At 38.9% G+C, this 27,253-nt stretch overlaps 1 protein-coding gene across 2 annotated transcripts in view; it reads left to right on the top strand.

The window, feature by feature from the left end:
* Nucleotides 1-517: 517 nt before the first annotated feature.
* The window catches only part of ryk (receptor like tyrosine kinase), a 40,991-nt gene continuing 14,255 nt past the window's right edge, over nt 518-27,253 (top strand). The window contains exons 1-9 of one of the 2 annotated variants that reach the window (XM_007571386.2): nt 519-1,285; nt 12,812-12,933; nt 13,020-13,119; nt 14,800-14,928; nt 16,497-16,559; nt 16,888-17,029; nt 18,314-18,414; nt 20,942-21,025; nt 23,615-23,740. In XM_007571386.2, coding sequence (XP_007571448.1) covers nt 1,057-1,285; nt 12,812-12,933; nt 13,020-13,119; nt 14,800-14,928; nt 16,497-16,559; nt 16,888-17,029; nt 18,314-18,414; nt 20,942-21,025; nt 23,615-23,740 — 1,096 coding nt within the window. In that variant the 5' untranslated portion in view covers nt 519-1,056. Of the gene's footprint in view, nt 1,286-12,811; nt 12,934-13,019; nt 13,120-14,799; nt 14,929-16,496; nt 16,560-16,887; nt 17,030-18,313; nt 18,415-20,941; nt 21,026-23,614; nt 23,741-27,253 lie in introns of both variants that reach the window. The other variant, XM_007571387.2, reaches the window with a different exon arrangement.

Raw genomic sequence — 27,253 nt, 5'->3', positions numbered from 1 at the left:
TTTTCCAAGGGCACCACTCTCTGCTGTCGTTTCATTTTCTACGATACCCTCAATAAACAAAACATGGAAAGGGTTATCGTTTTGGGATAAAATGTAAAATTAGCATTTTTTCCCCCTATATGCAGTACCCTACACAGCCCACCTCTAATTTCAGACGTTCCGTCATTATGATATAAAATTTGAGTTCTCGCTTATGTGGCTTTAAAGGATCCTATTTTTCTAAAGCACAAGTCAAGGTGAGGTCCTGCTTTCGCGCTCTAAAACCTAATCTCTTTATAATTCAGCTAATGCATATACGACTGTTCAGTGTAAAATACCATAAGTATATCTAATAATGTGATTTACTAAAAAGTATCCACAATAACTACTTAAAAGTTGTCTACTTTTAATCTGACAAATGCGCCTCATTGGGACGCATACTCCAACATTTACAGAATAGTCAGAGCATTTATGGACCTTCGTTTTAACTCGAACGTACCTGAATCGGACGTGTTTCAGAAATATTTCCCACAGAACCTGAAGGCAGCACTCAACTCCTGCGGTGGGAGCAGCGAGCGTCTCCGCGGACCCCCTCCTCCCTGCTCCGAGTGAAAACTGAGATAGTGAGGAAAAAGCAACGGGAGGACATACCAAGGAGGGAGAAGGCTTCATGTATTAGCGACTCTACTGCTTTCGGGTACTTTTTTCACCCTTGTTTCGTTTTTAACCGCACAAATCAATGTGCATCAATGTGGCGATATCCAGTACGTCTCTTATTCGGCTGGAAAACGTCGTAAATCTGAGCGCGAGCACGGTGAACGACAGTCTGACCGCCGAGGGTTAGCACAACTAAACTCAAGTTAGCCTCCTCTGGCTAACTTAGCCTGTTTCAGCACGAAAGAAAAGACTTTTAAAAAACAGATTTGTGGCTAAACTAGTTACAGTGATTAGTGACGCTGCGGCGTAATTTAACTCGTAATGTTTCCTCCACGGATTAACTTCACGGACGGATGAGAAAGAAACTATCGACTGTTGAGGAGGGAACACAACAGCGAGCCAGACGACCCGACCACTGCTATGTTGGGGTTGACTGTGAGCGCTGGCAGCCCGTCTGAGAGCCGGGGCTGGCCTCACTCGGTGCTGTGGAGGCTCGGGGGCTTCTTCTTCCTGCTGCTGCTGGAAGGCGCCGGCTGCCTCGCCAGCCACAGCATTCCCTCAGGCGTCCACATCAACAACAATAACAACAACAACGACAACCCTCGTGTCAACATTTACATGAGCGTGGAGGAGGTGAAGAAGTTTCTAGGTAAGTAGGCCTTGTTATAAAGTCAGCTGTGAATGTATCCCAGTCTGCCTGTGTTTCTATTTAAGGTATTCATACTTAGACGTTAGCGTCTGGTATTGGGATGTGATCAGATAAACACAACAAAAACAGCAGGTAACTGAGGTGAGAGGAAAACGAGAAAAAGAACATTTTATTTTGATACTAATGAATAAAATACATTGCGAGCAAGTTACCCAAATAACACTACACATACCATCCACACGGTGAAGCATAGTGAGGGCTGTGTCATGCTGTGGGGTGGTTGTTCTTCTTTAGCTGAGTCAGACTTAATAGAGCTAAATACAGAGTAAAACACAGAACTTGAGAGAGGGGGAGAAGTTCACCTTCCAGCACTAAACGTACAGCCGGAACTACAGCCCAAATTTTCTTTAGATCAAAGCATAATCACATGTTAACGATTACCCTCTCAAAGTCCTGACCTAAATCCAGTTGGGACTCCTGGACCAGCATTCATCCTGACTGACTGAGCTTGAGCTATTTTGCAAAGAATAATCAGCAAAAACTTTAGACTCTATCTGATAAGCTGGCAGGAAAAAGAACCCCGAGACTTTTGGCTGTAATCGTTTTATTCAAAATATTGGCTCAGCTAGGCTAAGTACAGAGCTACACTTCTCTGGTTATTTGTTAAAACTGTGTAATTGTCCTTCCTTTTTCTCAGTTTTGCGTTATCTTGTGTTTGTTTGACATATAATCAGAATAAAATACATTGAATTTGTGCTTGTATGACAATATCCTATTTTCTTATGAAGTTATACTTAATAATAAAGATTAGAAAGAAATGTAATGTAATTATAGTTTAGTCTTTAGCCCATAGAAATCAGTATTTGCTTCTTAAATATAGGCCTGAAAGGAACGATTGTTTCAGTAATTGATTGTTCTGTAGATTATTCTGATGACTAATTGAATAATTATCACATTCTACAGATTGTGGTTTCTGAAAATATCATTCTAATCCACGTCTGCAACTAAGGATTATTTTAGTAATCGATAATCAGATAGAAAAAAAATCTACGCAAAGTTTTCATTTAACCACTTAAGCTTATTTTACACAACAGTAGAAATGCATAAAAATACAAAGAGATGAGTCATTTTCAGCCTTCAGTCAGTTCAGTGTTTTAATCTGAAATGAAATCATCTTTGTGTAAGTTTTTTTTTTTTTTCTTTTTTTTAATTTGTTCCTGCTCATCTCTTCAGATATTTTCACTGGCTATAAACTAAGCCCAATTACCAGCCAACTATATATAGCAGAGTAATTCACACTTAATTAAAAAAGTTTTTCAATTTCCACTTAATCAAGAGAAGGAACAAAACGGCCTCGAGGCTTTTTTGTTTGCGTTAAAATAGGGAGAGAAAAAAAATGTACGCGACACAAACAAACGTACAACCTCCAAATCCTACATTTTGAAGCCTCAGCAACAAAGTAGTTTATGACGTGGTCGTCTGTTTTAGCACAGCTGTGCACGCTGTTATTCATGTCTTTGGTGCAGTGTGTACAATCATCGGCCATATCAGTCATTTCAGCCATCTATAGTGGCAAAAAGACCAAAAGTGATGAAGCTGTGAATTACTCTGGATGTTTGATTTTTTTTTTTTTTTTATTTATCTTCTTTGCATGTAATGGCATGAGGTTACTCTCTTCTTGGATGCCAAGTCTAAGTCAGTGTATGCATTGCTCCTTAGCTGTTGTTTTAGGGTTTAGACTGTGTGGGAGTGGCTCCTTCCACATTAACACAGAAACTGAAACGGCGAAATCAGAAGAAGGCTTTCGACTTTTGCTGGAGTTCCGTCAAAAATGAGTTGGTCATCAACCTATAATTGCGTTAGCCTTTGTTCGTGGGTCAACAGCGATATCGTTTTCTATTTAGTGGTTTTATCAGCAGGTAGAAGTACATGGTGTCACAAGACTATTGTGTTAGCCAGGTCATTCAGTGAAAATGCAGTTATTCAGCTCTGCTAATCATCAAACAGACGGACTGGTTTGCTTGTGATTATATTTAGTTTGCTTTGATGTTTCAACTCATTCAACACCAGACTGAACAGCCATTGTAAAAGGGAAATGCGCCATCATCCAGGAATTATGCTTAACATATTAAGATGTAATAAAAGGAACATCTGGTGACTCGAGTGAATGCTGCATCAAGCTTTGACAGTCCAACTAGGAAAAGACTGAGTAAAACGTTATAAGATGCAAGAGCATACTCTTTCTAAAAACGATATTCTACCTCAGTTTGCAAAGTTACATATGAAACCAAACGACATCTTAAATTATGTCATTTGAAAATACGGGCAGAAAGTTTGGCTCCAGTGAACGGAATACCAGCACAAACATTATTCTATCGATTAATCGGCTAAAAAATTGTCACATTGTGCATCTTTTTCATTTAAATGCTTAAGTCTTTTTTCCCCCCACAATATTAGAGATGCATTAAAAGATGCAAATAAGCCAATAATTCAAATACTTTTATGAATAAGAAGTCAAAAATGTATGTTATTGCCTAAAATGGAATTACATAACTTTAGTGAATCATTTGTAGCAAAGGATGCATCTACAGCTAAAAGAAAAATACTGTTTACTAATCTGTTTATTTTTTGGATTAATAAATGTATAGCAGGATTTTTTTTATCTAAAGTGTTTGTTTTTTTTTGCCCAGTGTTGTTCTATCAGCAAATGTCTATTTTTGAGTCTGTATGCTCCACATAAAGGCACACATGAAAACAGTGCACTGATTTCAGGAACTTCACATTCAGTTCAGGATATTTCGTATCTGTTTCTATGGTAACTGATGGGAATCTGACCCGGTCCAAAGCAGGTTGGGGTTCCACTGTAGCGATCAGGACCATGAAAGCACTCCCTATCAACACCATGAAAGTGATGGAGAGGTTGAAACTCACGGTTAGAATCCAACAGTCTGCAGATTTTAATTAAACATGATTACATTGATAACGACCATCAAAGCACCAATTCAAACCTGTTTTCTTGGTTGTCTGTCACACATTTCAGCAACAAGGCAGTTCAAAGTGCTTTACACCGTATAAACATCATACAGCCACCAATCATCAAACAAGCCATAAACGTTACATTTTGTCAAATGCCATCATCAAGTGAATACACATCAATTCTTTTTGTTCTTTTTTCCGTTTTCGGTTTTACCCGGTTCGGGTTTTTGGCTTTGTTTTAAGGGACTTCGTTTTTTCGGCGTTTTTGCGTTTTTTTGGGGTTTTTTTCCGGTTTTTTTGTTGCTTAAAAACTTGATGTTGCTTCTGTTTGTTTGTTTTTGGTTCTGGGGATGGAGAGCAGAACCAGAACCAGAAGACCTGAGAGGTCTGGAAGGTTGACACAACCTATCATGTATTTTGGTGATCAATATACAGTTTATTAGTTTTCTATTGCTTAAATCAGAATCATTGGTGGTGGATCTCACTCCTGTTTAACATCAGGTTCAGCTCTCCTCTCCATTGTAGCTGCAGTCCAAAAGAACATTTATGTTTTTCCACTTTTTTTTTTTATGTTTTACTGTCTGGTGAAACTTTGAGTCAGTTTTACATTTACTCCCTTCCCGCTCGTTCATATTTTCTCTGTGCAGAGACCGAAACACTGAGGCACTTCTCTAAGCATCTCTGGTTGATGCAGTTTTTGCATACATTTTCTGGTTTTGGAGCAGATGATAACTTTCCCAAACAGCCCGACTCCCCAGGGTTCGGTAAGGAAAACATCCTACCTCAGCTGAGCTCTGGTCCGGGCTGACAGACCGGCGGCATCCCTTAATTGCTTTTCCATGTGACTAGCGGATATTGAACCTGAAACTTGTGTTGGATTCACGTTGTTTTGTACTCTTTCATCTCCCACATCAGTTCTTGACTTAACTCGCACAGGCTGTTAGGATTTTAATGTGGTTTCTGAGATTGCACAGACATCGTTTATCATGATTTTGTACAAATTCATTTTTGAAGTCAAAGATTGGGGATTTTTTTCCCAGGTTTGGTTTAACTTCTCTCGTCTTTAGAAGTTAAGCCTGCAGCTCAGCCTGTCTCAATAAGTGATGAATCAGCTAATCACATGGTAAAATAAAAAGAGCTCGATAATTTTCATGCTGGTGATTAATATGTTTTTTTTAGGGTAATTTTGTTCACAGAGACATCATGATCCATTGAGCCACATGACTTTGTGTTTAATGCCTTGAAATTGGGCCTCTGTCTCTTTAATAAGCTCCTGCTCTTTTTGAAACTCGGCCTTGATGAAGTCATCACAACATGGCTCCTTTATTAACCCTTTAACAATGTTTTTTAATCAGGATTGCACTGAGAAGCTGCTGCTGTAATGAGCTCAGCAGCTCCACCAGGTATTTGCTAATTGCAACTGGCTAGTCTAAAGGAGCTGAGTGGTGGAGTCACAGAGGAGGGCTGCTCTGTGAGGCTTGAAGCCTGGAAACTGCAGGAGAAGCTTTGCCTCGAACGCGATGCTAGATCCAACCAGATGTTTTGCACAGCTGAATGGTTGCCATGGGAGATTAAATGATTTCTCAAACATGAATGAAAGAATCAAAGCAGCACTCAATGTATGTTTTTGATGAGAGAGTAACATTGCAAATGATGTAATCAAAAAGTTGATTTTACATAATACCGCCCCTCTAATGGTGACAAAACAATTTGTTTAATAATGGGAATCCTGTTTCTCTCCATCATGTGCTGCACCATGTACTTCATGCTTGAGCCTTTTGGTTTAGTTTACAGATTCAGAAATACTCTGAATCAAACTGTCCGTGCATTTTGAACAGCTCAGGGCATGTCGGGTCCTCTCTCTCTCTGTCTCTCTCTCTCTCTCTTTTTCTCTCTCTCTTGTTCTCTCACTCTCTCTTTCTCTCTCTCTGGGCTCTCTCTCCCCTCAGAGGCTGAAAGGCAAAGCCCAGGCTTTGGAAAAGAGGCATGATTGGCAGCAGCATTCATTTTCTCCATGCCACTCTTCAGGAATCCTCTGGCTGAACAGAGGAGCTCCTGCTTTCACATCTTTTGTCTGAGCTGCTCCCACTCACATGAGGTTCTGTAAAACTGAAACCCATTGTGTGTGTGTGTGTGTGTGTGTGCGTGCGTGCGTGCGTGCGTGCGTGCGTGCGCGTGCGTGCGTGCGTTGTTGGCATTCTGGATCCCAATCACATTGTCCTTTCTCCATTTTTCATGTCAACTGATCTTGAAATGTTTCTCCTGTTCAAGTCTAGGCTGTGGAAATACTGTCTAAACAGTTAAACGAGATACAAGAAACTTATTTTTATAGCTTTTATTTAATAGATGATGGATTTTATAAGGAAATGCATCTCCTTTTAAACTATAAAAAAACAACCAGAGTGTGTTTGTTCTTCAGCGAACACTCCAGCGTTTCAAAACGAGAATCCTGTTCCAAAAATATCCGAGCAGGGATGGTGTGCTTGAGGCGTCGCCTAAAGATACATCCATGTTGACACAAACAGGCAACTAGAGTTTTTTTTTATTTTTTATATTCTTTTAGGAAACTAGTTCATATTTATGTAATGAACTGGGGAACTCCCTCGAGAAACGTATGAACACGAATGTGGCCGCTGTAGCGGGACATCGGCAAACTGCGGCACTCGGGCTCGCTTGTTTTATTCCCTTGAGGCGCGTGACAAAGAAGAGGAGAAAATTGATGCACGGCCTCTTTGAAGCGACTCAAAGGAAACCGCAGAGATTGGTACTGAATGTGTGTGTTTCCTCTGCCTGTAAGATGCTTTTAAATGGGACCTTTTTGTAGCATCTGGTGAGGCTGTTGGAGGCTGTTGCAGGGTTCCTTCATTAGGCTTTGGTCAGAGGGGACTGGACTCGGTTCTGCTTGTTGATTTAGATAGTTGCATCTGGTTTGCCACAAAGCGGTGATGTCCAGACGTTTTCCAACGCAGGCAAGAGATGCCAAGTTGAAAGTTCGGGTGGGATTTTTCTTCTTAGTTTAAAATGTGAAGTTTTTAAAATTATTTTCACTTCATATGCAGTATTTCAATTAAAGAGAGACTTGATCTGTAACTAGACACAGTGTTTTATTAAAAATACTTTTTTTTTTTAATCGATTGCTCTGATCAAGAAATTTTTACTTTCTTCTCAGGAATACAATTACTCTTTCATCAGAAATACTGAATTTAGCCAATGAATGTTTGCGGTCTTGCTCAAAATGAAAGCAAAAAATGTTTCCTTTATTAAAAAAGGACACCCAAATTCTTTGTTGCGCCATCAGGGACCAAATTTGAAGGATTCTTAATTGCATTTTAGGAAGTTGCATAAAATCATTGCAAGACTCAATCACTGCTCATATTCACGTCTCTTTTGTTAAATGCTTCATTAAAATCCATGCAATGTATTCAGTAAAACAAGGCCATGTGGTTCCATCAATATTACAATGCATTTCTGCAGATGGCAATAAGACCACAGGGACTCTCTGTCTCATTTTATACTCTCAGGACATGCTGAGAGGTAAATTTAGGAAAGATGAGGTTGGTGATATCAACTATAATTCATTTACTCCTTGGTTACCTAGCAACATCTTGTTGAGTAACTTGCACAGCAGCAGTTTCAGGTTTCACCATTGTGCCTCATAAAACTGCTTAGAAATGAACAACAGTGTGATGTGAAAACTGGATAAAATAGGAAGGGTCACGCCGTCAGTGTAGCAGTATGTCAGATATTTAAAACAACAATTAATCAGTAATTATCTATCGACTGATATGAGATGCTTATAATGTGGTAAGTTTTGCAGACGTATTGTCAAACCCTGCTGTGAACATCATTGTAACGTGAAAAATACTAGAATGGTTTAAAAACAAAACAAAAAAACCCCTGATTCTTTAGATTGTAAAATGTGAACCTAACAAAGTAGCCCATGATATTTACAGCTTGATGTTGCACTGTTAGTGATGCTGACTGAATCGCAGAGATGTTCATGTCAAAGTTTCTGAAATCACCACTTTCTCATCAAATGCATCCCATCTAGTATTCATATAAACCTTAATTTGGGTTAGGGGACAAGTGCAACGGTGAGGACATCGGTCTTGTTCCATTGTCATATCAGGATAGTTTTCATGCATTCACTCTCTTCACTCTCTCAAACTTGTATCTTTGGCTCCCTTTCCTCCTGCCTCCTGCTGCTATAGGTTTGTTTGAGCCTCAGGCGGATCATTTTCTGCCTCCCCAGTTATTGTGGCTTTCTAGAGAAAGGTCGGCCTGATGGAAACCTCCCAAACACTCAGTGAAGGAGGCTTTTAGAGCTAGTTGTGGGCTCTGCGCACAACTAGCTCTTTGTTGCATTTGTTCCGGACCTGACCACCTGACCACTGCCGTCTTTTGTTCTCTCCTTTCAACGTCATCCCCAGCCTGTCAGAGAGTTGAACATGCAGACCGAAACGCCACAGAAAGTTGCTGGTCCTAGTGCTGATTGGTCTGTTGTTGGGTTCTAAAGCAGTCTTTATAAGGCATCCACGTTTGCTTCACTCCATTTTTTACTCATGACGAGGTTCGCCACCAGGGTATCAAGTTCAGCTTTTAATTTCTGAACCTGAAAGAGAAATGAGTCATCGTTTCTCCCTGCCAACACTTGAAAGAGAAGTTGATGTGCCCTTTAGCAAACCTCTGTGAAGCTGGATAGTGGTTGAAGGCAGAAGACTGATTACACTTGGCAGCTCTCAAATATATTGTCTGAAGTTAAACCCAGTACCTAGTTATACTCAGATCTAATGGCATGTTTAGGCTGATCAGGATACAAGTAGACCAGTCTGACTATGACAATTCCCCGCTGTGCTGACTGGTAAGATCTCTGTTACCCACATTAATAATGAGAGCCAACAAATTCAGCCAAGTCTGACCCAACCTGGCTAATTAACATAAATTATAGGCCTAAACTCGAAGTAAACCCACCATAATTTGAGTATGCAGTGTGACGTCTCCCGTTCTTAGCTTTTGTTTAACGTCTTTAAGCTCCATTTTGGTGTTTGCTGTAACTGCAGGTGTAAATTATCTGGGATGTGTGATTGATGGGAGCAGAGCAGGGTGGAGCCAGGTGGACATGCAGTGTGCTGTGCTTGTTTCAGTCTCGTGAACATCTGCACCTTGCTTTCTTTCCTTCCTGAACAGGGTAAACTGCCTACTCCTCTATTTATAATAATTAGATTAACAAAACGTTATATTGTGCATTTTCGTTAGGGACAACAGGTCCAATAGTTGACAGAGCAAAGATTACAAATCTGTCAGGATTCAACACCAAAAAACAAGCAGACATTTCCCACACAAAGAACAGAACAGTTAGTCCGTTACAGCGTTAGGTTTTCAGGCTTGATGTTTCTTGACTCTTATTAATCGCCTGTAGTCAGGCGACTACAGGCGATTAATAACATCTGAACACAGCGGTGGTTGATTAGATAATTTAAGCACCTACTCTACTGATGATCCATCACTTGGAGTGTGGATGGGTAGCCTTTTGTTCTTTTGTTTTTGTTTTAGTTTTTTTTATTGAACCGAAACACTGAATTCCACAGCACATCTACATGGTAAGGTTGTCAAAGTCAAGCTAGCACGACTGACCTACTTCCCTCACATTTTTAAAAAAATATTTTGATTAAACTATGAAATGAGATACCATTGGACCTTGTTAACTCTTTGTCTTAGTGTTGACAATTAGTAGCAAAGTGATTCATCCTTTTTTCTTTTATATATAATAAGCACATTTAAGGTTTATGTTGAAAACTTGACAGCTACAACCAGTGGTAGTTATTGTTGTCTAGCCGTTTCTTTGCCCTCTAGCAGGGAGTTGGGGTGCAGGCTCTCGCATGCATGACGTCCCGTTTCAATGTGTCCATAAAACAGCAGACGGCTTGCTTGGACGTCTTTGTACTGCATAAATGTAACTGCATGTTTCTCTAGATTTTGAGTAAATTTAAAAGCTGTTGCGGGTTCAGTTAGCTCTAAAAATGACAGTATAAAGAAATCATGTCGGAGAGAAATTCTCTCACCCGTATGTCACCAGGTCAGTGTTTGATTCACGTGTTAAATTAGCTGTGAACTGGCTAATTTCAGCTGGGTTTTTTGTTGGTTCAAGAACTGCTGGTGCTGAAACAATGATTGTATTCCTCCACCTCGGTAGCCTGCGTGTACCCAGGTGTGTCGGGAGGGGAGTTTCCCATCACTTCTTCTATTTTGGCCTCCTCCTTTGCTGCCGCTGTAAATCACTTGACACTTGCAGATAGAAATGGAAATGTCCGGCTTGAAACGAACTGAAAACATGACATGTCCTGGAATCCAAAACCTCATTTCCCACGGGCCATTTTAGAAGCCGGTCAGGATCAAAGATGCTCTTATAAATATTGTGATGCTTTGACCAAACTTTGTAATCGAACAGCGGCTCTGTTTACAGGGACATTTCATTTATCCAGTCATTCATTCATTATTGCAGAAAGCAGTGCGTGCGAGTCAGGGATCAGACTGCAGTGGTTACACTTCCTTTAGCTCAGGAACCTTTTATTCCCAGCTCTCAGCCTGTGTACACACTGACCTGCTGCTGTGGCCGTCACCTTTCATTCCTGTTTTCAAACTCTTGTCAGCTTGTCTTCATTAACAAAACTGCTCAGATATAAACTTGGATGATGACCGGTACTTTCTGTAGGGGGGAAACATCCTCCTCTGTTTGAAGTTGTGCCGTCCAGCTTCCTGGTTGAGAACCTTTTGAGCAAGATTGACAGCTTCAACCCACTGCGACGAAAGGTTTGAACATGTCTGCACAATATTTATTGACATGCTGGTTGAAACCAGCATGTCAATCTTTGACCCATCATCCTAAAATATTATCAATGTACTTACTTTGATCGATTTTAACCTTTTCATACTCATCAGAAAATAAAGAAAAAGAAAAAACACACAATACTGTAAAAGAAAAGGACATGAAAAAAAGCAAAACAATATTTAAATTCCTGTCAATGGCAAGAACCACAGAAAAGTTTAAGCTTTCTTTTATTCAGCCTCATCAAAATCAAAAAAGCAAAATCTTTTCTGAATATTTTTCTAAAACACGTCTCTAATTCCAGCTGACAGATCTGTAAAAGAAAATATAATCAAACCTTAAGGTATTTGTTTAGCAAATATTTTTAATCATTTTTCTTAAATTTAAAGAGTGAAAAGCACAGTTTGAATCCTTCACAGCGACTATTCCTCCCCTGAATCCATAAAACTTAAGTAAATTTGTTTTTAATATTAATTTAGTGCTGATGATGGAGGAAAATATTGGTTTAAAGCAGGTTAAATAATAATACTACAAAACATGTGTGTCCTTGTGTATTAAATTTAAGCTTTCTATTTTTGTAAAAAAAAAAAAAAAAAAAACGCTAACGGGGGAAAAAATATGATTTGAGTGAAACAAAGTCTCTCTGTGGGCTTGTCAGGTGCTGGTGAATGTAACACATGTCTCCTCTTTAGTTTGGTAAATTTGTAGGAATGTCTTTGTCTGCAGCAGGAGAAAACTCGGGTTTGGAGCAGGAGCTCCGAGAAAGCCTGGAGGGGACGGCGAGAGGCCGGGCCCGCTTTTGATTCTTCTCTTTAAAGTCCATGTTCTGAAAGTCACCATCAAAGAGTCGTAACGCTGCTGCTGCTGCGGCTGCTGCTGCCGCCGCTGCTGCCTCGGGTCAGAATCGGGGATTTCATCACTACACATTAGACTTTGATGCAGAGAAAAAACCCCTCAGATGAATCACTTTAAGGCTCTTTTCATGTTGATTACAAAGGATCATACCGATTTGTTTGCCTTCCTAATCTATGGTCTCCTCTCTTGTGCTTTATACTAGCCCTGCTTCCTATGAGTAAGAAACAGGTTTTTCTCTCGCATGTTGAATTTTTGTTTTTGTACTGTAGTTTTAAATAGTAGTCGCAAATCTTAAATAAGAAATGTTCAGCATTTTGTTTTTTGTGACAAATGGAGAGATGAAGAAGAAAGCATTCTTTAAAACAAAGTTGTACATGCATTTCTAAATACAAATTTACTGTGTGTGTGTGTGTGTGTGTGTGTGTGTGTGTGTGTGTGTGTGTGTGTGTGTGTGTGTATTCCCTAGAGCAGACATGTTCAAACCTTTCGTCGCAGAGGGTTGAAGCTGTCAAGTTCAAAGTATCTGTGTGCCACAAAAATGACATAATATTCTTTTAGTGCATAAAAAATGGGAAAACTACTTTATTTTTTAGTTCTGTTTAATGATATAATAAATGCACAATATTTGACCAAAAACAAATAAATTAGTTTACAGATAATTTTGGCAGATTTTGAAAAGGATACAAACATTTCCATATCCAGGTTCAGCATCAGAAGGCTAACAGCGCAAAAGGGTGAAACTGGAATCTGGTTAGCCTTCCTGTTATCTGCTGGAGGTCTTGCTCTCTCCTGGCGTAGAATAATGACATTTGATATTTTATATTATTTTCCACTCTGTTTTAATCATTTGTAACTTGTTTGGTCCACAGGTCTGGATGCAGAGCTCTACTACGTCCGAGACGACATGGTGAATCATTATGCTCTCTCCTTCAACATGCCTGTGCCCACTGAGACTAACAACCTTTACTTCACATGGTATTCCAGGTCAAAGGTAAGGATTCAGATCCATGTCTCCCTAATTACCTCTCCAAACATTAAATATTAGTATGCTTGTTGATATTAATTTGTCATTTAAAGGTCGACTACCAGCTTGGATTCTTCGTGGAGAACCCTGCCGTCCTGAAGACTCCAGGGAGCAACATCTCCAGTCAGGGGGAGGTTCCCCGCATTCCCTCAGGTCCATAAAGCGTTCCATGTTTAGTTTTATTGCTCACCGCGTTGGTCACATTTAAAACACTTTCAATTTGCATAATTTAAAACCATGACCAGGATGCTCATTGTTCACTTAGTTTACCAATTTCATGTTGGTTTGAAACCTTTGCAGCTCCAGTTTTTACCATAAAAATTTGCACTCTGTAAAATTGTTCTGTTGTTATTTTTGTTATTGTTATTTTTGTATTTTATTTTATCAAATAAATACAGATTTATTTGATAGAAATTTATAAAAATAAGGATTTTGATTGTTGTCTAAATTGTTGTTGTCTAAATTAACACCACTCTGTGATGTTAATTTAGAGATACTTGTAAGGAATTTTGCTATATTTTCAAAATCTACATGTGGAAGAAATAAAACGAGGGGAAAAAAAGCCGACAAGTTCTGCACACGCACGCAGAACGCTAGTGAATAGCATGAATAGTTTGACCTTTGTAACCTGCCACAGTGCACTTTAAAATGACATCATGTAAGGCTGAGTGTAGCAGAAGTAACTAATACTGCCACCTGCAGGTTGGAGTTGGCAGTTACTTAAACTCAATGTCTTTTGACCATTAGCACAAAAATAATTGGGAATCTGTTGAATTTTGGGTAAATTTCTGCAATTGTGAAAAACTGGAGGGGTTGATGAATATTACGTTTAGTAGAAAAAATATTGAGCTTTTAACGTTTTTCTGTTGATCAGAGAGAAATATTTCAGTCGGATTAGGTCAAAAGCACAGGTAAAAACTTCTAGTGAAAAAGGAAACTGCTGCTAAGAATATTTCATCTGGAAGAGCAGATTACCAGGTGAGGAAGAACTTCAGTGTGAAAGGTTCAGTGACGAAGTGTTCATGATGTCCTCTTCTGGGGAGCTCACCAAACTCTTGTTGCCACCAGTGCAGAGCTTGGTGGTATCTGGTTCTCTGTGAATAGGTCATCAGTTTGTTACCGCATCTCAGAAATGACAGACTGAAATGTTACAGGAAGGACAAAGATGAAGGACAAATTCCTTGCCATTGTTTGAGACATCTGGGAAATCATTTGTTGCGAGAAGAAAAGCTGAATGCTGCAGTGAGTCCAGCTCTGTGCCAGCAGCCTTTCATCCTGACACAGTCCATGTGTGGGGTAAGGGAGTTGGCTTCCTCAGAGGTTTGCCCAAGAGCACTGCCATGACTAAAGAGTGGGATTTGGTTCAGAATCACAACATTAAGATGTTTGACTTGGAGTCATGAAGCTCTGCTGAAACCCTGTAATCAGTTGTCAACAAGCTGGTTGATAAACTGTAATCAACTCCAAGCAGCTTCAGGAGACAGAAGGTCGACGACGTCACTCAAGATTTGTCCCGCCAGTCGTACGGCATAGAAATGCTCCATGACTGAGGCAGCAGTGGAGCAAAGTTGATTTTTGTCTGGTGAACCGTTTTTCTTCAAACGATTTAAAGCTCACACCAATAAAAAAAGAATTAAATTCTACATCAGGGATCTGCTGCCTGAGGCTCCTGAACCGCAAGAGACTCTTCCATAATGGCTCCTAATAATTTTGACTTAAAAAAAAAAAGGAAAAAAAAGTTTTGTAGAGTCTAGTACTCTGTCATATGTATTCATTTCTCTTACCCACAGACATTGTATGTGTCTTTGGCTCATGTCTGTGCTTCCTCTACAGTCTTCCGGGTGGACATCGTCTGTTCAGAGAACGTGGATGAAGAGGCGTTTGTCACCATGCAGCTCAACCTGACCAGCCACGCCAACTTCACAGTGCTCAACTTCAAGAGGAGGAAAATGTGCTTCAAAAGTACGAATTCTGGTTCTGGTTAGAGTTTCAACAAAACTGAGACAGTGGAGCTGAGCCTGTTGTCTGGATGAGTCTTTTTTTTTTATTTTTTTATTTTTATTTATTTTTATTTTTTTCACTTCAAACAAACAAACAAGGAATCTTGTTCCCATTGTATGGCAGGACAGCTGTGGTTGCATGAATGAACTGCAAACATTTATGATCTATCATTATGTTGGATCATCATGTGCATTTGGGAACAATGCCCTGTAAATGTACTCACACCTCTTGAACGCTTTATGATTTTACAAAATAAACACAAACTTTAATGTGTGGATAGCACATGATCCAACACTATGCTTGGTTTTCAAAATATGCTTATTGAAGTGGTTTCATTAAGGATTAATGCCTAATGGAATCACCTTTTACTTCTAGTACAGCTGCTTATTGTTTAGAGATATTTCCCTTTGGTTTTTACACGTCAAACCATAGGTTTTAAAAGAGCAGTGTTGCATAAAATAATATGTTTTGAGCTTTTCATCATGTTACTGTAATGTTATTCCCTCATCAAAAACACATCTGGAGTGTTGCTTTGATTCTTTAGTGCATGTTTGAGAAATCCTTTAATATTCTTTAATCTGTGGAAAACGCGTGGCTGGAGCTATCCCCACCTTCAAGACGAAGCTCCTCCTCGGAGCTACAGCTTCAGAGCAGCCCTTCCCTGCAACTCCCACACTCAGCTCCTTCAGACTACCCAGTAACAATTAGCAAACACCTGATGGAACTGCATGTCTGCTGAGCTGATTACAAAATCTACTTCTCCGGAAACACTGGTAAAAGTGTTGTTAAAGGGTTAATAGAGGAGCCACGTTGTGATGACTTCCTGAAGTTGGAGTTTCAGAAACAGCAGGAGTTTTTAAAGAAACAGGCCCAATTCCAAGGCTTAAATTATGAAGTCAAACTCCTTTTTAATCATATTTGATATGTACAGCATTTTATAGCATATGAAAGATACAAGGTTTCCAAAGCCTCAGCATTTCATCCCCACAGCACGACTCTGCCTCCACCATGCTTCCCTCCTCCCTGATGAACATTAGCAGAATGACAGCCATCCCCTTGTAGTTTTTCTTTTTTTCCAAAGTTCAAATTACATACAGTCAACAATTAGATTGTTTATGAAGGTTGCCTGGATTTTGTTTTGGGTTGTCGGAATATAGATTGCAGATTTTCATTTGTACAATAATGTAAAAGCATGAAAAAAATAATGAAAAGCATATAAAATTGGGTTGATAATATTAATCGATGTTTTTTCTGCCTTGTTGCTGTATGTGATTTGGGTCCAAATTGTCATGTCAGTGCATCCATAGTGAAAATGTTCAAGGGGTGTGAATACTTTAGCATGGCATTGTAGGTGGAGCAGATAATTTAGTTTTTCTTTACTTTTTAATAGTTTGGTTCCATGAAATACATTCGTTGTATTTCTTGTCAGCATTCTGCATCTTTTAATTGCATCATTTAATTGACCACATTCATGTGTTACTCAGGTTTAATCAAATCATCTTTCCTAATCTTTCTTCTTCTCCAAACAGGAATGGACTCCAACTCGAACATTCCCGTTACCGTCAACAATAACAGCGCGACCACAGCGGGCTGTAAGTAACCGTACCTCCATCTGCTCCAAACTATCAGAGCGAACTCTCTGAATGGCTTTTCTTCTCCTGGGGCGTCCATACAGACTCTTTGTGAGAGTAAAAAAGCACCGTTAGTGGGTTTGTCTTCCTTTTGCTGGGTTAGGATGGAGGAATACGTCCTAACCCACGTTTTTAAAGTAGTGACATTGGACTCAAAGTAAAGTCTTAGAGGCACTTAAAGCTCTGCTTTCTTATTCAAGTTTGCACTTTTTTTAACAAAAGCTCAACACTGTTTAATCCTCACCCAGGTTTTCTTTATTTACCGTCATCCTTTTGGGTTTTTTAACAGTTGACGGTGTGGCCACGCCCACCACCTCCACCCAGGTGTTCTACATCAGCGTGAGCGTCTGCTGCATCGTTATATTTCTGGTGGCCATCATCCTGGCCATCCTCCACCTGCACAGCGTCAAGAGGGTGGAGATGGAGGACAGGTTGGAGTTTTCATCCACTTGTGCTCGTCTATAGCAGTTAGAGCTCTGATAGGCACTCACCTGAAATGCATTTTATGCCTAATGCAATTAAGTTGGGTCCCAAATAAAAAGCTAAAACTTTCAGATTTAGCTAAAACATGTTGGGTTTATTCATTTAAAGCTGTGATGCAAATTACTTTTCACTTTGAAGCTGCTTGAGTTCAAAGGAGGAAGAAAATCAGTTTAATCTGAGCCTTTGACTTTTCCGACTAAGTACTTAATTTTTTTAAGACGCTTCACCTGTTTTGCCTGGAGTTAAACTCTGCTCACAACTCAGGAAGTCTCATTTGATTTAAAATCGTTGAATAAATATTTCTCTATTGAATTATACTTCCCTAATTTCTTCTTGACCCCCAGTTGAAGGTTCATGATAGTTTCGTAATTCCTCTGCTACCTTCTTCAAGACTAACAGAAGAAGGTAGCCTACCTATTGTTAACTCGGTAACCTATCCTATCTGTTGTTGCTGAAAGAACCATAAACTTTTTCTGTTTCCTCCCACCACATCCACATGATTCGAGGTATTTTATTGGGATTTTATTTGCTAGAACACCCCAAAGTCAAAAAGGAAGAAAAAGTAGAACAATAATGATACATGATTCTTTTGTTTCAGACAAGTAAATGTCTGATTCTTCATTTTACCATTTTTTGTATTGAGCTGGATCATAGAATATTGTACCAACTCGTACCACACTTGTGCTTTTATTTGAGAAAAAAAATAACTAAGAGCTCATATGTAAAAAATGTTTCCTTTTTGCATAACTTTGCGGTTATGCAGAATGATGCAGTTTGTCTTCTCATAAAATCCCAATAAAATAATTACCCTGCTTGTTTTTTGAAAAGTGAAATGGTTCAGGAGCTGTACATGCATTAGCAGGGCTCTGCACATTGTTAGGGTCTAAAAATTAACATAGATTTTCAATAGAGAAACATTTGTGACTTGACTTTCTAGTGCCATTTCTATTCCAGTCCCTCCAGGAAGTTACGATGTCGCGATCGCAACTATTAATGCAAATACATGCAACCATACATGTTTTTATTGTGTTTCAAATATTTATTTATTTTTTTCGTGAAATGTTTTTTCTTTTGGAAAGTGCCTCGAGTCAACATTTGCTGTAAATTGGCACTATAGAATAGAATAGAATGACCTGAATTGGATTGAAACTAAATAACAGAAACCAAATCAGTGTTTATTTTTATCTCTGCTGTTTGATCACCTGCGTCATGTTTTCTCTCCTCTGTGTCAGTGTGAGCGACAGCGGAAGCTCACAGGGTCTCTCTCAGCCGTCCACCCAGACCACTCAGTACCTGAGGGCCGACACGCCAAACAACGCCGCTTCCGTCACCAGTAAGGTGTTCTTGCTCCATCTGTACTGTGTGTGCGCGTGCGTGTGTGTGTGTGTGTCCGTGTGTGCGCGCGTGTGTGTGTGTGTGTATGTGAGAGACCAGATGCATTCGGCTTTCACACCGTTATCCTCCACATTAGATTAGATTAGATCCATAACTCCGTCCGGCGTGCTATTTATTTATTTTTTTATACCGTCGCCCTGCCGGCATCTGCAAAAGGCAGATGCTTTTCCAAATCTAATAGTTGACTGAATAACACAATTGGCCTCACTCGGTATCATATGATGACGAACGCAGCCGCTGCCAAGGTGTTTGTCTTTCTTTTTGTGGCTGTCAGCCCTGTGACCTCCTCTGCTCTTTGCGGCGTGTAAATATCAGCACCATGTGCTTCGGATCAGGCAGCGGTTGATGGAGGGGGGGAAAGGCCACCTTTTCATGCCAGACCTGGCAGGAAGTGATCAAACTCCTACTTGATGCGATTACAGAACCTGCTGGGAAAGATAGACTTGTGCTAACAAACTTAAATGCTACATATAAACAAAACAACCCTGAACCTTTCTGAAGCGTCGGATTTGGGCCGTTTGTTTGAGTGCAGATGTGATGAACTCTCGCTGGTTCTACCTGAGGATGTCTGGATCTGTTCAGTCCCTCCACCAATACAAACCGCTGTGAAGTTCATCATATTAAAGGGGTCGGGAGGGGGGGGTGCCATTAACTAAAGACTTGGCTCTTGACACCTTTAATTTATTAGGCAGGTTTTAATGAGGTCAAAGTTCAGACTCTGGTGAACTCTTGTGGTTTTTTTTTTGTTCCATTTCATAACTTCTAGTCTCTTTCATCTGCTAGGCGTTTTCTTTCCCCACTCATGAGAAACACAGTTCTAAACTGGGTTTAGGAATTGACCCTCGCCACATTAATGTTTCCTCTGATTTCTTTAGACTTGATTAATTTATCTATTGACCATCACTAGTAATAAAACTGTTAGAATAAGGAGATTTAGCATTCACTGAAAACATGTCAGCGTTTTTGGCCACTAGATGCATGACAGCAGTCATTTCTTTTTTTTTTTTTTTTTTTTTTTCCTGGGTTTGGATGTTTTCCGGATTGGTAATTTGCTGCAGGTGCCTCAGTGGTCTGAAGGTCAGAATTATTTGATTTTCCATTGTGGGTCACACCAGATACTGTGCAGCGCCAAAGTTTCCACTCTCCTTGAACTTTTTTTTTTCTTTTCTTTTTTTTCTTATTTTGCAACCATACCTTTCAACGTTTTTTGCTGGAATTTAGTAAGGCATAACTGTGAAGTTATTCTGATGCCCCGTAACAAAGTCCAGCCCAATTGAGGACCTTGATTTATTTTGTTTTGCGTTATCCTTGATTCTAATAATTAAACTCGACCGCAACGTGACTTCTGTGTGTGAACAGATTTCTACAACAAAGCGACCCACATGCACAGAAAAACAATGTAGACGTCACACAACAGTGCATTGTTTACAGAAGTAACTATGTTTATGGATTGGTTTTTAAAGTTTATTCAGCAGTGGCCGACGGTATCGAAGGAAGCCAGTGAAATGGAAACAAAATCAATATCAGTGTTTTTTTGTGGTGCATTGACTGCAACTTCTGTAGAAAAGTCTGTTTCAATGTGTAGTCAGAACTAAGAGTGGTGGGGTTGTGACGTGATGCGCTTCAATGACACGTCTTTCATAAGTTCGTAAATATAATTTTCAGCCGTTGTTTATGTCCTGATTTACAGCGTTTTGCTTCTTCTGGTGCAGAATTATGACATAAAAATCGGATAAAATGCGACGTGACCGTTCAGACTGCAGATGCTTTGAAAACAATCGGATACGTACCCGACTTGGTGCCACATGTGGAAGTGGCACAGATCTGATTTATTTGTTCAGGGGTGTGGGCCGTGTAAAGTTGGGAATTGGGCCATTCAACTGCTGCAAAAAGTCACATGTGGGGAAGAAAACAGATTTGGGCCACATTTACCTGCTGCATGATTGTAGCTTTAGTTAGGAAATATTCAGTTGCATGTTGGGATTTATTCTCTCTATAAATGCAGCTGTTCATTGAAGGCCTTGGTTTGTTAGAGAACATTAGTGAATCTTAAATAAGATGAAAAGTGACTCTTTTATCCTCTTCTTGTTTGTTACACGTGTTGATTCAGCTCTGCAGAGGTAAATCACCTGCTAGATTAACTGGAACACTTTGTCACTTTGAGAACCAGCGATAAAATGTCAATCATTGATCCATCACTGCCCTCTTGTGGATTAAATCTGCATTTCACCTTTTTGCCTTTCCTCTCTGTCTTATACCAATACAATTAACCCAGAGCTTTATAGTGAAATTCACCCCAGCATGCTCAGTTTAACGGATGTGTAAGGAAACTGAAAATCAGATGTATTTACGTCCATTTATCCGTTCAGGTGCCGTTGTAATTTGTGTGAGCAATCCTTGTAATTGCTTATTTCTCCCTTTCTTTCTCCCTCCTTCCACTCCCTGCCTTCCCCTCCTGTCATTAGACAATCACCCTGGCTCTGCGCCCATTCTCCAGCTTGCTGCCTCCTCCTTCCAAAACCCAGGTGCCCCCCCTCATGAAACCAAAAGTAAGTTCATTAGGAAGAGGAATCAAAAACACAACGCCGCAGCACACGCTACGCTATTGCCACACTTTACCAGCTCCAACAAATGCTCCCTCAGGGCTTCAGGAACTCAGCTTGGCTTGGATAAAAAAAATAAAATAAAAAAAAACTCTGATAAGTCTTAACATTTTTTTGTGTTTTAGTTTTTAATAACGTGAGAAAATTCTGATGGCACCAATGGACATCAAAGAATAAAGATGTGTTCATTTAATTTAAGGATTCACCAATCAGACTTTTGAAACCAATCTCTGAATTTCATAAAGCTCTTAGTATTAACAAGATTCAAATGATTTTTAGGCCAAAAATGTTTGTTTTCTTAAAAGCTGAACCAGGTCACAGGGTTTTGTCCTGCTGCATTGTTGAAAATATGCCAACGCAATGAAAATGTCCCAGATGGAAGACCTGTAACGGGAATAAATGTTCCACACTAACACATTCATGTTTTATCTTTTATGAAATCCTTTAAAAATGTCACTGTGTGTGATTTAATGTTCTACTTTTTTAAATAGCTGCACTCTTGTCTTGGCTTGTTCAACCATGCAGTTCTGACCACATAATAAGCCTTTAGTTCTGAACAGTCCTCAGTTGTATAAAGCAAAGGAGATGCCACACTGTGTGAGTGTGTCTAAACTAAGACAGGGTTTATGAATAGTTTTAAACAAAGACGAGATGATTTTAGAGGTGCTGTTTGAGCGACGTTTCCCCTTGTAGACCAAATAGACTCTGTCTTTACTGTAAGATTTCCAAAATGCTGCCACCATTTTTAAATCCTGCATTTTCCATAACTGAGATCTAAAACTCAGAAGGAGAAAACGGATCACTTTACTGCACCTTTTTCATCCTTCCTATCACCTGCTGCAGTGATGCACCATGTTGCAGCTGACATTCCTGACTAATGCATATGCTCTGACGCCATTTGTCCTTCCTCTGACTTCATTTTTAAAGTAACTCAGATATTATTAGATTTGAACACCTGAGAAAGATAACTTGTAAAAAAAAAAAAAAAAATCCAAAATTAGCTGCTTCTAATTTGCTGCTTGTAATTTAACACACATGTGGAAAGAACACACTCGGTTACGGCTGAAGTGATTAATCATGATTAATCAATTATTACAATAACCGTTGAGTAATTTAGTAATCGATTAATCGACATTTGGAGAATACAAACTCAAAAAGAGACCATTGGCTAAGAAAACACATTGAGAGCTGTTAAGCCAAAACTGCCCAAAATTTGTTTTAAAAAATTTTTATTTAAGATAAATTCACATTTTTCTGTGAATCTGTTTTACCCAGAATTATTTATTTGCATCTTTTTTTGCGATTCTAAAATTGTATTTAAAAAAAAAACAAAAAAAAACTTGAGGTTAAATGAAAAAGTTCCAGTATTTTTTTCATCTGATTTTTCGATTAATCATCAAAAATAATTGCTCACTAAAATAATGTTTAGTTGCAGCATGTCTCAGAACCTTTTTATCTGAGAAACCAACAGTTTTCTTGTTTTTTCCTGCATAAATCGTCCCTTTTTCAGGGGAAATCTTCGAAATGTTGACGGAGCGAACAGAAAACAAAAATCCATCTCTGACGTACTTTAATGTCCTCTTCCAATTGTTTACACATCTGCCTCAACTCCAACCCTCCTGTCCAGTGTTTGTTTGTTTGTTTGTTTTCTGTCTTGTGCCTCGATTTGACTCCACCTTTGTTTACTCCTCATTGCAACAAGGTTGAAATGAGTGTTGATGTTGTAACCTCTAGGGGGCAGCATCAACCTGTTTTTATAAATGTGAGTTTTCTTAAATATTCTTCTCAATATTAAGCAATGTCTTACTGTCATTATATCAGCTTTCAGATGATATGTCTGCATAAATCATCTGTTGTTGATTTTTTATTTTGTCCACTTTTGTTCTGGTCAGTTTTCTGTAAGAGTTCATCTAAAATACAGTCTTTTGTGAATCCCTTCAACTTTTTCTGAACAATGATACACTTTAAAGTATTTTTTGGAATGTAATATGATAGATTTATGCAAAGTAATGTAAGGTTTTTAATATAAGATTTGAATATTATGATGTGTGTGTTTTCAACCCCTTTCAAATAAAACCCAGTTTTCATGCCACTTGGAAAAGCAAAGCAATTCAAGTCTAGTTTTTCAAATCTCTGCAGTTCAGGCTGGTGGCGCAGATTTAATAGTTTCAGGCTGCAGATGCAAAGAAGTGAAAACAAGCCGTCGCTCATCATCGGCATCCTGAAGATGAAACGTTTGCCGTTTTCCTTGACATGTAAAAGGTGGGGGGAACTGTGTAGGCCTGCAGCTAATGACAGTGCAGACACTGTGGAAGATTATGCAACAACATTGCTGTAATACAGGACTTTGCATGAGGTGGCTGATATGCAATATGCATGTAAGGTACAGCACGTCTTCCTGAGTCTGTTTCTTGTAATCGCTGGAATTTATTTGAATTATAGCAACTGCTTCAGCGATCCAAGAAGAAAAGTCCACCACGCTCAGAGAAAGCTGTAACGTTTGCGCAATAAGAATATTTCTCTTTCCTTTCACAGGTTACCCTTCGCTCCGAATAGAGAAGAATGACCTGAGGAGCGTGACGTTAATGGAGGCCAAGGCCAAAGTGAAGGACATCGCCATCTCAAGGGACAGAGTCACGCTGCGAGACGTCTTACAGGAAGGTATCCGTCTCATAGTCACAAGAAGTTAGGACTGAGAGTTTAGCGCGTTAATTTTGACTCATTAATTACACAGACTTTAACGCTTTAAATACTTTGATGCAATTAATTGCATGTTTGTTCCCCAACATACAAAGGTTCCTGATCCTTCTCTGCTACACCCGCAAATCTGACGCACATCCACAAACAACACCAATGTTTAGTGGGATTCTCTTGGCCCCCTAAACATGATCTGATTGAAAAGACTGGAAAACACTATAGTTGAGTTCCAGTTGTGCTAAAAGCATTTAGCCTATGAGTGAAGCTATTCAAGCCTTAAATGGCATCTAAGTGCTAAACATGTAGCTGCAGCACAGACGTCCCCAATAGTGATGTCAGCCAGTTCACATTTCTGAAACCCCTGAAAGCTGAATGAGTACAACACTCTGCTCCAATCTGAAGGTTGAATAACCTAAACAACAGATTGAAAACAATATCTATCTGTTGTTGAGCTCATATGTCTATTTATTCAATAATTACCAGCAGAAGTTGGTTTTGAACTGAAAATATTCCTTATTTAGTCGATAATGTTAGATTAAAATGTAATTAATTGTGATTAATTAGTTACAGACCCTGCAATTAACTTGATTTTAAACATTTAAATCAGTCTGCCTGTACTTTAACTTTAGAGGTTAAAGTACAGGCAGAAATCGGATGGTGAAATGTAACTAATGGTTTATAACAATGTAGAGCATCCTCTACACACACAGGTCTGGATTGGTTTGGGTAGATTCTTTTCAAAAAGTGAGACAAAGCAAAAACAAAACTCTTAAGAGGTGAAGACTTGAGCTTTGTAACACAAACTAAACCAACACAGCTCTGCTCTATAAACACGTTTCAGCTGTTAAAATGTTTAAATGAATGAATTTTATGTATGGATTATCACAGAACCCACTCAGGCTTATTGTGTAGCACATGGCCTTTTAATAACCCCTTCCAGAATTGATATGAAAGTTGTTGACGTTCTCTGCAGGGGATGAGCGTGCCTCATCAGATTGGTGTTGATGAATACTTGCCAGGAACAGTATGTAACACACTGAGGGGGTGGTGGGGGCATTGACGTTCATTCAAGCTTCCAAACGTCTTTCTTCAGCTCAGCAGAAATGCAATCACAGCTGCTGTGGGCTTCAGTTTCATCACATACAGCAGTCACTCTGTTTACAGCGTGTTCATGGGATGGTTATTATGGTGAACTTCCCTTTCTGGACATCAGCCCTACACTGGGCCGCAGTTACGACGCATGAATCACCAGGAACGTATACAACTCAATCCATTAGAAGTCTGTGGGTGTTGTGTGTTTTTTTTTTTTTTTTCATCACTTCTGTTTTTAAATGTAATGTGGGAAGTAGGCTGTGTTCAGATCAGCCTTTGGCTTTCCTGTAAATGAGCAGCAACAAAAAAAAAGTTTTAAATATGAAACTCATTTCCAGTCATTTTTCTTTTCAGCAAAATTATGTGGCGACTTTGAATTAACTCTGAAATATACTGATGTTTCCCCCAGAAAAGCCTTTACATGCTTTAGAATTCTGAAATTGACACTAAACAGAGAATATTGGCACCCAGTTTCTTAGCGAAATCTCGTGCATCTGTGTGATGTGTAGCTGTGTGCACCTTTCTGTAATCAAGGCTGAAAGACTCATGAAATGAAATGACAGAGTTTCAAATCTGAGTTTTGCATTTTGATTTTGAACACTTATAAATGATCTGGAATGTAGACAAGGGTGACATTTTGCAAAAAGTGTTCTTTTATTTATTTATTTTAGATTTTCCCTTTTCTTGACGCATAATTCCTATGCATTCTGGAAATTGATTTTAAATTTTAGTATTTTGCATTAAATGAAAGAATTTTATGTATGAATTATCACAGAACAACAGAAACAGGATTTCAGAAAAAATAAGTGCTTTTTCCTCTGATTTAGATAAAGTATTGACTTTCTGCGTTGCAAAAACACAAAATCTTACCAAGTAATTTTGGTCAAGTTTCTCGCGCAGACAACTTGGTACACTTGAAGTAAGACATCGAACTTAGAGTAACTTTTTCCTTAGTAGTGATGAACAAGTACTAGTTCCATTAGCAGATTATTTCACTTATAACACTGGAAAAATGTCATGTTTTAACTTAAATAATTTGCCAACAGAACTAATGCTTGTTCATCAATATTAAGAAAGTAATTAGTAAATACAAGGTCCTCTGTCTTGCTGAAAAGTTACTTACAAGTTTTCAGCAAGACAGTGCATATTTAAATATGTGCACTTGTTTCTAGTGCAACTATTTAAATATTTGCACTAGAAACAAGACCAAAAATACTTGTAAGATTTTGTGTTTTTGCAGTGTCTCTTTGGTTTGCCACATAAAAACTTTTTGAGCCAAACTCGTTAATAATTTTGGTTTTTAATTCACTAACACAGGGGTCTTTTGGAACCGCCGTTTTGTCCTCAATCCAGCTAAACAATTTTTTGTCAAAAAAAAAAAGCACTCAATTTGCAACTGAAGAACAAAAAGGGACAACTTTAGAAAAAGAGAATATTTATTAAACTACTTGTGTTTCTTTGTGGTTCTTTGCATGAAAACACCCAGAAGAAAATTCACTATCCACCAAGAAAGCTAAAGCTAGCATTTTATTTTTGTTGTTGTTGTTGTTATGTTTGCATTGTGAAACATTGCTAAGCATTTTTGGCCAAAGGTATGACCTCTTTTCAACCTCTGGATTCTTTATCTTCTGCATTTAACAAACATTTTGTAGATGACAAATTATTTAGTTTTTTTTTTACATTTTGCTTTCATTTTACAAATAAACAGACTTTACAATACTGTTTAATAATTGTTTAACACAACTTTTCACTGTTTTTCGTCATAAATATACTTAAGTCAAGATGTTTTTCATTGTAAACAGATTTCTCATCGTGTAGCAACATGCTAAATATCCCAGATCTGTTCCTTGCCAATGGCTTTGCAGATTTCCGCAAGTAAATAAAGCCTCTCATCAATTTGCTCTGACATACATGTAATCTGGGTGCTTTGTTAACTTTAACTTCCTGTTACATTGTGAAATATAACAACTACAGACCCCTTATTAAATCCACATAAAACTCCTGAAAATTTGAGCTGCAATGTGACAAAATCTGGAAGAAAAAAAAAACAAAACTTGAGAAATCTTGAATAATTTAGCAATGTACTATAGAAATCAATTACTGGCAGTCGAAACACGAGACTCCAAATACGTGACATACAGGGCTGAAGGGTGAAGGAGCCTGCAGGTCCAGACAGGCTTGATGAAGACGGTGCGGAGGGGAGGGAGACACTTAAACTCTAACCCTCTTCTCCAGCTCCGTCTCGTTTTCCTGTTGAGACTAAGGCTCAGTTTGCCCCCAGGCTGCCATTTGTTTTCTAAGTTTATGTAGATGGTTTATGCTCTAAAATGGCCTCCGAAATGTCCCCGGGTGGCGATGTAACATTAAGATAATGAAAGCTAAGCC

This window comes from Poecilia formosa, unplaced genomic scaffold, assembly GCF_000485575.1.
Source record: "Poecilia formosa unplaced genomic scaffold, Poecilia_formosa-5.1.2 Scaffold279, whole genome shotgun sequence".
Classification (NCBI taxonomy): domain Eukaryota; kingdom Metazoa; phylum Chordata; class Actinopteri; order Cyprinodontiformes; family Poeciliidae; genus Poecilia; species Poecilia formosa.
Note: the sequence above shows the minus strand (reverse complement) of the source record. Positions and strands in the feature narration are given on the sequence as shown.